The 13,030-nt window shown below is 41.5% G+C and overlaps 1 protein-coding gene across 9 annotated transcripts in view; it reads right to left on the bottom strand.

Annotated features, from left to right (window-relative positions):
* Positions 1-13,030, bottom strand: part of cep131 (centrosomal protein 131) — a 213,740-nt gene that overhangs the window by 179,400 nt on the left and 21,310 nt on the right. For 6 of the 9 annotated variants that reach the window (XR_012591985.1, XM_074620769.1, XM_074620768.1 and 3 more), the window contains exons 1-3: positions 6,253-6,419; positions 3,858-4,054; positions 3,582-3,676 (exon numbers count right to left, since the gene is read on the bottom strand). Coding sequence is in view for 8 of the 9 variants with exons in the window: in XM_074620769.1 (XP_074476870.1) it covers positions 3,582-3,676; positions 3,858-4,043 (281 nt within the window). In the remaining variant the exon portion in view is untranslated. Of the gene's footprint in view, positions 1-1,177; positions 1,414-3,581; positions 3,677-3,857; positions 4,150-6,252; positions 6,420-13,030 lie in introns of those variants that run through there. The other 3 variants (XM_074620763.1, XM_074620762.1, XM_074620766.1) reach the window with 3 other exon arrangements.

Genomic DNA, 13,030 nt, shown 5'->3' on the forward strand with positions numbered 1-13,030 from the left:
TTCTGAAAAAGTGTAAGTTGCTCAGTTTTGATAGTTTTATCAAGTTTTCTTTTATCAAATTGTTTTTTAAATGTGTGAACAATCTCGCCCCAGCTGTACTTTGTCCATAAGTCACTAAAATGAATACCAATAGATAATGACCACTAGGGGATCAACATATGGTAACTGCAGAGCGGCACAACGCTGTAACGCCCTACCAACGGAAATAAAAAATACAACCTGACCTGAAAACGTTTCATGAAAAGGTGAAACTAAACTCGTCAAAAATGAGCGTAAGTTATTTAACCTCCTTCATGAGAAGCTAGTATTTTTCAGACTTTTTTTCGGATATTTGTTCGGACATTTTCAGACAGTTTTCAGGCTTTTTTGGGACTTTTTTTGGAAATTTTAAACATTTTTCGGATTTCTTTTTCTTTTTTTTTTTTTTCAGACTTAATTTGGACATTTTTCAGACTTTTTTTCTGATATTCTTTGGACATTTTTAAACATTTTTTGGACATTTTTAAAAAAATTTTGGAAATTTTTCTGACTTTTTTTGGACACATTAACATATCTGGAGGTCAGAGGTCAAGGGACCCCTTTGAAAATGGCCATGACAGTTTTTCCTCACCAAAATTTGGCGCAACTTTTGAGCCTCTTTCTTGATAAGCTACCAATGGATTCTTTAGGTTTTCTAGTTTCATATGATACCAGTATCTTCACTCTAGCTTTAAAACTGAGCCTAAACAACCTAAAAATCGCAAGTTGCATTAATGTGTTAAAGAAATGAGTGGCGTTAAAACTAATTTACTTATTATCATGTTAACTTTGACAGCACTAAAAATGACTTTTATTTAAAAACCTGAGAAAATAAAAGCCGAACTATTTGCATGGAGAGATGCCACTAGAGCGGTGTGACTCTTTAAAATGCTGACGTGGTAGCGTTGAGCTAAAAAAACAAATCTGAAATCTGTCCCTTTAAGAGGGGAAAAGCACATTCTGGGCTCAATTTTCATGCAACAAGAGCTTAGCAGCGCACAATAGACAATTAAACAACAAAGCAGGGACCTGGAGTCATAGCTTTTAGTGGCAGCTTTTGTGATTAAATGCTGTAATGACAGCTGCAGAAAATGGGACTCATCCCCTTCTCTTCTCCCCCCCGTCCCCGAGTACTGGAATCCAGTATGTAGCAGCTGACCGTCTGCTGGGGGGGAACTCCGCTGTGGATTCCATGTAAATGCGTGCATGCATATGTTGATCCCGATGTCGTTCATCCTTCAAATAGCTTCACACACACCAGCACCTCCATCGTGAGGCACAGATGTAGGGTGACCTCTCGTCTGGCCTGGCCTCCGCTGGTATCTGTGCCTGTGCGGTGCAGGGTGTCTGGGTAAGTATATAAATGAGCGTGTGTGTCTTCGGGGGGGTTGAAGCCAGCTGGCCCAATGAAAAGCAATCTGACAACACAATTGAGGGAGCACATTCCTCCACTTTTTGCTTCACAAGAGAGTGGTGCATGAAGGGGAGGAAGCAGTGGAGAGGTAGTGGGGTGGTGAGTGACCCGATGACAGCCTGACAGACTCAGAGACTTGGAGGGGGTACTGGTGGTATTTAGAAGGTCATCTTGTTGCTAAATAATAATTAATGTGCTGTTAAAGACGTGTAAATCCAGAGGACAGATGGTCATTTTGTATGATGTGTTTGTTTTTTGTCTGATGGGTCTTACTTGTCTGTCTGTTTATGGTAACAGTATGTCTATTGTATGTGTACTTTTTCTCAAACTGAGCTGGATGCAAAATGAATTTCAGTGCAAACTGACAGTAAAGTTGTATCGTATCGTGTCGTGTCGTATCGTGTCGTGTCGTGTCGTGTCGTGTCGTGTCGTGTCGTGTCGTGTCGTGTCGTGTCGTAAACGTAAAGCCACTCTGCTCTGCATCCTCAGAGGCAGAGAGGGGAGCGAGGTGGTGAGTGACCCGATGACAGCCCCGACAGACTCAGAGACTTGGAGGGGGTACTGGTGGTATTTAGAAGGTCTTTAAACGTAAAGCCCCTCTGCTCTGCATCCTCAGAGACAGAGAGCGGAGGGGGGGTGGCGGCAGCTGCCGGACAATAGATCCAGAGCGTGCACACACACACTTCTCCTTTCACTGGCTCCTGGTGGAGGGGGGGTAACCTGACCCTGAGGTCCAGGCCCTCCCCCCTCTAACCTGGGACAAAGCAAGTCCCCTGCACCCCGCGACCCTAGCAACAGCCGCCCAGCTCTCCTCCACTCTTTATCATGCAGGAGTTGGCGCGCCACAACTCCCATTGTCCGAGCCACTGAAGCTTCAGGGCTGCCAGCTGTTGCTCACTGAAGAGAGGCAACTCTGGTTTAAAGAGCAGAGAGAGGGGGCTGAGCTGCAGGGACTGTTCCTGGAAACATGAGCGCTGCTTCAAGACTGTCTGACACTCCTTATCTGTTCTGTCATTTACACAAACAGATCCTTCATATTTCAGACGTTCACATGTTACTGTAAAGCTCATTAGATGATCTAACTGAGAAGAAGAAGAAGACGAGCAAGTAAAAGAAGAAGAGCAAGGTCTGCCTGAGGCTTTGCAAAGTTCATGTATCAGCACATGCTGTACTATAAGCAGTTTAGTGTGTCAATGTCAGCGATAAGGAATGAAGAAAACAGGTTTGGTCCAGAGAAATAAGAGAGGACACCGATTCTCACTGGTTTACATGTAAATGTGTTACGAGTAGGGATGCACCGATACCGGATCGGATATCCGTGACAATGGGGCCGATCTATTCAATTCAGCTCTATGTTTATATACGATATACTAGGGCTGTCAAAGTTAATGCAGATTTGTTTTTACACCAGTATTTTCTTAACGCATTAACGCAACTTGCACTCTGCCCTCCAGATCAGTGAATGTAAATGGGTTCTATGGGTACCCACGAGTCTCCCCTTTACAGACATGCCCACTTTATGATAATCACATGCAGTTTGGGGCAAGTCATAGTCAAGTCAGCACACTGACACACTGACAGCTGTTGTTGCCTGTTGGGCTGCAGTTTGCCATGTTATGATTGGAGCATATTGTTTTATGCTAAATGCAGTACCTGTGAGGGTTTCTGGATCAATATCTGTCATTGATTTGTGTTGTTAAATGATTTACAATAATAAATATATACATACATTTACATAAAGCAGCATATTTGTCCACTCCCATGTTGATAAGAGGATTAAATACTTGACAAATCTCCCTTTAAGGTTCATTTTAAACAGATAAAAGATGTGCGATTAATTTGCAATATACATTATAGACTTGAATTGTAATTATAATGTAATAACTTTTGTCACATTTTGTTTTACAAAGTTAGGAAACCAACGTTAAAGTCCAGCCTGATGTTGCCTCACACATACATTAATGATCCCCGTCACTTCCACACAGTAAGCCCTACAGCTCATTAATTAAACACTGGATCGGTACTCGGTATCGGCCGATACCCAAAGACTAAGTATCGGTGTCGGGACTGAAAAAGTTGGATCGATGCATCCCTCGTTACGAGCATAAATCGTTCCAGTGTTATTACATCAGCAGGTGTGTGTTTGTACCTTAAACTGATGTTGGCCTGCTGATTAACCTGAGTGGTGCTGTTGGACCTTCTGAGGTTCTTGATGGAGCGGGAGCTACCAAAGGTGGCATCACTCTGTGGATTTAAAAGGTTTGTTAATGAATTATAACATCTGTTTGCAAACATTACACACTTGGTGTTATGGAGGAGACAAGCAACCTAGAAGATTTGCTCTCTCCTGCATCTTGATTAGATTATGTTATAACTGGTAAACAACCAGCAGCTCCAGCACATATGGCAGCTCACAGTTACTCACCAGGGTGTTGCGTTTTCCTCTGCTGTCGCTCGCCACAGACACCGACACAGACCGAGAGAAGTACTTCCCAGGCGATGCACTGCTGGGTCTTTTGGACATGGAGAGCTGGGAGCCTGACAAGCTGAGGTCCAAGGCATCTCCTGAGACACCTGTCGGGATGGAAGAAGGGCTGCGTGTTGTATGCATCCTCTGGAAACCTGAAATAGAGGAAAACAGTATATATAAGACACAATAGGCCACACATGCAACACAGCAACAGAGGAAGTAACAGCCACTTTCCCCTGGACTGTTTGGTCTCCCAGGGCAACAGACAACAAAACCACTCACTGTTTCTACCACAGCTGGGAGAGTCTGACTACTACTAACAGCACGCACAGTTGTTCGGTTCTGTTCTGTGCTTTAACAGCTAAATGTGCACCATGTTAGCTACGAGCAAAGCTAGGTGAAATAGCCTAATGGTACCGTGACAGTAAGCTAGCTAATGGTAACAGCTCACAGTTACATCCTCAATCAGTTAGTGTGAGATCAAAACGGCTGTTTTTCAGATGAAGTCTTTCAATAGATTAGAATAGAATAGAATAGAATAGAAAGCTTTATTGTCATTATTGTATTAAATACAATGAGATTCACAGTTTCCACTTCTGGTCAGTGCTTTAAAACAAATACTTGACAAGACTAAACGAGGCAGATAAAACATATAACAGGTAAAACACACACACAGTTATGTGCAACATCACTGTTCATTGTGTGCAATATTAATGTCCAATATTACTGTTCATTGTGTGCAATATTAACGTCCAACATGTGCAATATTACTGTTCATTGTGTGCAATATTAACGTCCTAAATGTGCAATATCACTGTTCATTGTGTGCAATATTAACGTCCAACATGTGCAATATCACTGTTCATTGTGTGCAATATTAACGTCCAACATGTGCAATATTACTGTTCATTGTGTGCAATATTAACGTCCAACATGTGCAATATTACTGTTCATTGTGTGCAATATTAACGTCCAACATGTGCAATATTACTGTTCATTGTGTGCAATATTAACGTCCAACATGTGCAATATTACTGTTCATTGTGTGCAATATTAACGTCCAACATGTGCAATATTACTGTTCATTGTGTGCAATATTAACGTCCAACATGTGCAATATTACGGTTCATTGTGTGCAATATTAACGTCCAACATGTGCAATATTACGGTTCATTGTGTGCAATATTAACGTCCAACATGTGCAATATTACGGTTCATTGTGTGCAATATTAACGTCCTAAATGTGCAATATTACTGTTCATTGTGTGCAATATTAATGTCCAATATTACTGTTCATTGTGTGCAATATTAACGTCCAACATGTGCAATATTACTTATTTTTCTGTTTGTTAGCTTACTTTACCTTTTTTATTTTACTTATCTTATCTTATTTACTCATTTTACTAAATGTATCTTACTTATTTGTTACTCTATTAGGCACTGGTGCTAAAAATAGTACTATTTTATTTTATACACAGAACTTGTTGTATTTTTTAGCAATATCTGGCACGAGAATTTCCTTCGGGATTAATAAAGTTCTATCTTATCTTATAAAGCAAATAAAACAGGTTAAGTAGATGTAATAAATAAATATAAACAAAAGTGTTACACTAGAGTTATAAAATATATAAATAGATGTAATGTAAACAGAGGTAATTGCACTTGTAAAATAGGTAGAGTAGATTTAATAAATAAATAAATAAATATAAACAGAATTGTTACACTATATAAAATATAAATAGATGTAATGTAAACAGAGGTAGTTGCACTTGTAAAATAGGTAGAGTAGATGTAATAAATAAAATGTAAACAAAGGTAGTTGCACTTGAGGTGTATATTGCATCAAAGGATATATTGCACAGACACATGTATTTCACATTCAGTGTATTAATATTGCACAGATTTATTGTGTTTCCTTCAGTATGTCCTGCAGCTGCCCTTATAAAGTACATACTACTGTTGCATGCAGTATGCACACAATTTGGGCATGCAACTTTATTGTAACATTGTCCCAATTTGATGCAGTACATATACTACTTCATTTTCATTTAATTTTAAAAATGTATTTTGAACATGTAGAATAAAAAAATTAAATAAAATAAAGAAAAAGAATGAATGTAAACAGAGGTAATTCCACTTGTAAAATAGGTAAAGTAGATGTAATAAATAAATGTAAACAGAAGTGTTACACTATATAACATATAAAATAGATGTAATGTGAACAGAGGTAGTTGCATTTGAGGTGTATATATATTGCATCCAGGATATATGTTGCACAGATAAATGTATTTAAAGTGTTTCTATCTTTAGTCTTTAACAGGTTTTAAGCAGGTTATTGTTGTCTACTTACTTCAGAAGCTGGATGGATCCATAGCTGATCAGCTCCAGTTCAACAACAGGGTAGGCTGTATGATATAATAATATAATATAATAATGATTAAGAGGTTTAATTAACAACAACAATCCTCCTGATCAGTGAAAGTCCTCCGTTCACTCAGTGGAGACGAATAACGCGTCACATCATCTCTGTGGTAACAACAACCCTAAGACCCGCCCCTCGACAGCTGTGATTGGTGGAGAGAGAACGTTGTCGTTTTTAATCCGTGCATCTGATTGGCTGGACGGAGCTGTCTGTCTAACGTGTTGTGGATTCAAAAAGGGGCGTGGCTCGAACAAACGGTTTGGTTGGCTTTGCAAAGATGCTGTGATGGGAATTAGGGCTCTTTTTAGTGATCCAGACTATTTGGCTCAGCTCAACCAAGAAGAGCCGGTTCTTTCGGCTCCCAAACGGCTCTTCGTTTTACCACTTCTGCCTTTTTATAATTCAGCCAAATTTAGCTTTAGACGTTTTGACCTATGATTAGTATGTATGCACATATATCACTTAAATTATTCAATATAATTATACTAAACCTTAGAATTTCCAGAATACCGTAATTTTACATGCTGCTTCGTTTCCGACTGTCACTCATCTTGTCTGCTATTCGCGCACCACACTCCTCTCTCTCTTTCTCTCCTCCTCTTCCTCCTGCTCTGTACCTGTAGACTGTCAGCGCGCCACCCCTCCCTGCTTGATGGTATGATCCATTGTCTGTCATCACTTGATTGGTCGCACAGACGTCAGTAACACAACATTCAGTCAGTCAGTGCACGGAGTGCCCGTGGCGCGGAGAAAATCATCCTATCATTCTGCCTTGAATTAATTAAAGGGACTATTTGTAACTTTCAGAATTGCTTGTTAACAGCGACACCTGTGGCCGTTAAGTCAACGAAAGTCAGCGTCGGGCTCGCGCTTGTGCTCGCTCTACATAGACATGAAGAAGCATCGCTCAAAACAGTGAGGCAACACATGTCAGCTGAACCACAATATCACTCTATATTTCAGCTGCTTGGCGGTAATGTTAGCTGACCAGACGAAGGTCTCTCCATGAATCAATGCTGATCCTAGTGTTGGCTTTGAGGCTGAAGCAGGAAGAGAAACGTTACCGTCTCCGACCGGGTGCCGGTGATAACGTTACTCGCTGCGGAGCCCCGTCACTTCACAAGACACGAAAACCTCTGTTGGTCTGGAGGAGCTGCAGCATTTATTTCTGCACAAAAGTCCACTGTACATTCACTAGATATTCTCAGAGCTAAACTAACTCTTCTGCAGTGTGGAGTGAGCGCGCGTTCACGTCTAGAGGTGGAGCGAGGACGCGCGCGGTGTGAGTGAAGGCAGGCAGGCAGAGGAGCAGTGACTTCAGCCACACGCGCGCGCGCATGTGTCCCGACCCGGTACATTTATACGCTTGAAAAGTTACAAACAGTCCCTTTAAAAGAAAAAAGAAAAAGAAAAAACGTCTCTTAGACGGGAGCCAGCTCCAATCGTTCACTTAAAAGAGCCGGCTCAAAGAGCCTACTCGTTCGTAACCTACACATCACTAGTTGGATTTGCAAAGATGGCAAAATGACATTTATCAGTGCTGGGAACTAACTTCCACAGAAAAAACAAGTTCTGGTTCATTCATAGTGAATTTATTAATTATTCTCTGACTCCTCATTAACCCTCTGAGACCCACAATAGAGCTGTTTTTGTCTTTTTTTAGGGGGGGTACAGGGGGTCTTTAGGGAGAGATAGCAGATCAACAGTAGATGTCACATAGAAGTGGTGTACATCATCTGAAAGCTGGGAACCTGAAGATTAATTTGAGATGCAACTCAGCACTGTGTGAAAATAGTTAAAGTGTATAAGAGCATAGAACATGATGATAGAAGTATATGATGGTCATCTCCTTGCTCTACTAGGTCTCATAAATTGTTGCAGTAATTTTTGGGTTGATACCATTTGTTACAGATTTGGTACTAAATTTAACCATTTTTTATTACTCTAGAATTGATAAAAAAATTATGAATAATCCCTCCAAAATACCACATTAAGACACCAAGACCTTGAGGAACACCATAGAAAAAGCCATGCTGTGATTTAGGATCAAAAACTTTTGACATTTTGGAGATTTCTGCAAGAATTGCATTTTTCGGCGATTAGATGGCGAACACTTCTGTTCTGTAACCCCCTTATTGTTTAATCTAGCTAGGAAAGCCATCCATCCTCTGAATGCTCTAGGTCTCTAGTTTGATCCATCCATCCTCTGAATGCTCTAGGTCTCTAGTTTGTGGCTGTAACGTTTCATGAGGCTGTGATTATCCTAGAGGTCACCACAGGTCATTTTATACAGTGAGGTCAAGTTTCACTACAATGAAATGTCTCCTATGGGGACTAACATCATCACACATGAATACAGTTGGGCTCATTGGATCCACAAGAGTCTCAGCTTTACAGTGATACCCAATTTGTGTAATTCAGAGACTGTTTAGGGACCCCAGTATGCAGAAATATTCAAATACATTATTTTAGAATAGGAGACAATAACACATTTATACTGCATTAAAAACACTGCATGGTTTTTGCCAAAAACTGCAGTTTTTTAGCTCTAAACTGAACCTGCTAGAGCCTCTGAAAGACAGTAAAGTCAGAGGGTTAACAGGTAACATAAGGGGAAAATAGGCCTGCTTCAAATCAAATGCATTTATTGCACCACCCTGTCACTTTCAGACTTCTCAAAATATACAGAAACATTTAATCAGAACATGCCCCATCATTAATCACAGACATTCAATCTAAATCCAGATGTCCCATAATAATAGTAATAGAACAATAACAACACAAATAAGTCAGTAGAAATAATCTATCTCCTTTTAAACTGGACAGCAGCCCTCCACACGTCAGCTCCTTGTCCCAGTGTGATGTCCTCCGGTAAAGACTCGAGCCCCAGCAGGACTGGAAGGCCTTTCTGCTCCAAGTGGCTCTCTAAGGTGGACGTGATGCTGCAGACAGCAGGGAGGGAGGGCACAGAGAAAACAACTGTTAGCACCGCATCCATTGTTTTCACCAGGAGCATGCCTATTCACTTCACCGTCCAGCTGCTGCTTCAATAGAGATGACCTGTGACTGAGGGGAGACAACTTAAAGCTCCTCTCCCCTGACAGATGGCCGCCTGGAGGGGTCACGCTCTGATCCTGGAAGTCAAAAGGCTCCAAGTCCCCGGGTGAGACCTCCACACTTTACTCTGATTAAAGCTGTCTAGAATCAATGGATTCCTTTAGACCAGGGTGGTAATCTCTGACCTGACAATAGGCACACTTCTTACATTCATGAGCTTACAAACAATTCCTAAAAACACCTCTTAGGTAAACTCGGGAATAGATGTCAATAATGCAAATGTTTTAGGATTGTTTTACCATTTGTTGCATCACCTCCAACAAAAACTCACAAATGGTGAGTTGTGTTTTCACTATAGAGGGGGTTTTAGTACAAATGGTTGGTGCTTACTCCCAGTGTGGTTGGTAACGCTGGTCGGGCGCGGCGGTGCTCGTCTTCAGCAGCAGGATTTCATGCAGCTCCAGAGAGAAAGTGTCAACATCTGTGACGACGAGGAAAACCTTCAGCCCTTTCTTCTCCTCCTCGGACAGCTTCTGCTGGAACTCTGAGTGGTTTGAGGCCACAGGTATCGCTGTTAACAAGCATCCCTGATTCTTACAAACAGTCCCTCGGTCTCCCTAGGAGACTCCTGGGTACCCATAGAACCCATTTCCATTCACATATCTTCATATGATACCAGTATCTTCACTCTACTTTTAAAACTGAGCCTGCTACAACCTCCTAACCTTGAAGAAATTAGTGGTGTTTATTTGCGTTAACTTTTAACAGTTATAATTAACTTTGATGAAGTGAAAACACACTGGACCACGGGACCATAATTTACTAAATGAACATCATGCTGTATTGAAGAAGACTTGAAACTAGCGGTTGAGACCATAAACTCATGTTTACAATGTTAACTGAGGTAATAAATCAAGTGAGAAGTAGGCTCATTTTCTCATAGACTTCTATACAACCAGACTTCTTTTAGCACCCAGAGCCCCCTGCTGGCTGTTAGAGAGAATGCAGGTTTAGGACACTTCAGCATTGACTTCACTTATCAGACCTGCAGGTAGCCCACTGGCGAGGTCCAGGCATCGTGATTGATGACCCTTTAACTATTGTGTGTTACTTCATGCACCTGCAGCCTCGTGGAACACAGCTCCTCCTTGATCTATTGTTGCTTGGATTTTAAATGTATTAACTCTGTCTTTGTTTACACTAGGATTTTCAGGTAATTATTGATCATGATAATAATGTAGCGGTCTCAGGAACTCATGAATCAAATATCATACAAATGGTGTTTACATGGTATATAGTAGGAAAGGTTTTGTAGCCTTAATCTTTATCTGACTATATGCAATCAGATGTTAGAAGACTTATCCAACCTGCTTCCTCTTAAAGGAGCTGCTTACACTTTCACCTCCTCTATGAGCCTCACTTTGACCTCCGTCCTCAATGTGTGTCTGCGACATACTCCAACAAAAGTACAGCTTCAAAGAAATGGGATATGTTTATGGTATATGGTTGAGAATTATTTGAATTTCTCTCACAGTCTTTGATGCTTTGACTTCATATTATACTGTATATCTCAATGTATTCATGTATAGTTTTCAATGCAACTACATTCTACTGAGGAAATGGTTCCTATGAAACCTTTTCACACTGAGGTCTGTGGACTAATACAAAAACTGACATTGTTATTGGACTTGGTTTTGAAAACATCCCTTTCTCCCACCTTAGTTAGTCAGTGATTACTGTATTGAAGATAGTTATAAAGTTGTTTTCCTCAATGTGGCCCTAATACTCCGTCGTACCGTCGTACCATAGACCTACAACAATGATAAATAAAAATGAAAATGTAAACAAAAAATCCACAGGGAGCCGCTGGAGAGGAGCTGAAGAGCTGCAGGTTGCTGACCCCTGGCATGGTGTATTCCAACCTCTTGGATTCCTGCTAAAATAACATCCCACTACGTTTGGCCTAGAGAGAGGACAGTCATTATTTGCACGGCCAAAAGACATTTCTTGTCGTTGAAATGCTTTTAGCATTTGAAAAAAAACCAACACATCTTGATGAACCATTTTTCCAGTGAGGACAGTCTGGCTCATGACAGTTTAGTACAAATCATCCTTTTACAAGGTTTTCATATTCCCTGACTGGACTGTGGAATTCTGCCGAAATTATTACGTCTTTCAGCCAATCGGTTGTCTCTGACTATGTGTATTCTGATCCAGAAGCAGATTAAAAATGCATTTAACACTTTCTATTATTGAAACAACACAGTTACAGGATTGCACATCCCTGGTGAACATAATGCTCTAAGGGCACCACCGACTAGTTGACAACTTGGACCACTAGCCAGTGCTGTGGAAAGTCACCAAGTTGTGGATAACTGGCATACAGCCAGCATAATAAGATTTACAGTAGTCATTGTGTAACAGACGTTTTTCTACAGAAGTGAAGACACACCTAGTGGTAAATATGACTATAAAGACCTTCCCATGACCTGATGATTTCTGTGGAACAAATACTTGATTAGTGTTGTAATAGTTTCTGAGTAACTGCTGAAACAACAAAATAGGTTTTATAGATGATGGACACCCGAACATACAGTAAGAAATACACGATCAGCCATCACATTATGACCACTGGCCTAATATTGAGTTGGTCCCCCTTTTGCCGCCAAAGCAGCCCTGACCCGTCGAGGCATGGACTCCACTAGACCTCTGAAGGTCTGCTGTGGTATCTGGCACCAAGCCGTCAGTAGCAGATCCTTTAAGTCCTGGAAGTTGCGAGGTGGGGCCTCCGTGGATCGGCCTTGTTTGTCCAACACATCCCACAGATGCTCCATCGGATTGAGATCTGGAGAATTTGGAGGCCGAGTCAACACCTCCAACTCGTCGTTGTGTTCCTCGAACCATTCTTGAACCATGTTTGCAGTGTGGCAGGGCGCATTATCCTGCTGAAAGAGGCCACTGCCATAAGGGAATACCGTTTCCATGACGCTTTTGGTCGGTGGACACGGGTCAGCACGGGCAACCTGACAGGTCTGCGGCTACGCAGCTCCATACGCAACAAACTGCGATGCACTGTGTGTTCTGAAAACCTTTCTATCAGAACCAGCATTCACTTTGTTTCAGCAGTTTGATCTCCAGTAGCTCTTCTATTGGATCAGACAACACGGGCCAGCCTTCGCTCCCCAAGTGCATCAATGAGCCTCGGGGTCTGACCCTGTCGCCGGTTCACCGTTTTCCCTTCCTTGGACCACTTTTGGTATGTCCTGACCACTGCAGACCGTGGACATCTCACAAGAGCTGCAGTTCTGGAGATGCTCTGACCCGGTCGTCTAGCCAGCACTATTTGGCCCTTGTCAAAGTCGCTCACATCCTTACGCTGGCCCATTTTTTCTGCTTCCAACACAAAGTTCAAAGTTCAAAATGTTCACTTGCTGTCTAATATATTCCCCCCACTGCCAGGTGCCATGGTAACGTGATAATCAATGTTATTCTCTTCCCCAGTCAGTGGTCATTATCTTGTTAATGTTATTGCTGATCGGTGTATTTTGGCAGAAAGGCATATGGGTATTTAACAGAAAGAACTTTGTTCAGGTCAGGAAGTTTAATAGTGCCCAGTTTCCAACAAACATAGCAAACAGGATGCAAACAG

The sequence above is a fragment of the Sebastes fasciatus genome, chromosome 20 (genome assembly GCF_043250625.1).
Source record: "Sebastes fasciatus isolate fSebFas1 chromosome 20, fSebFas1.pri, whole genome shotgun sequence".
Lineage (NCBI taxonomy): Eukaryota > Metazoa > Chordata > Actinopteri > Perciformes > Sebastidae > Sebastes > Sebastes fasciatus.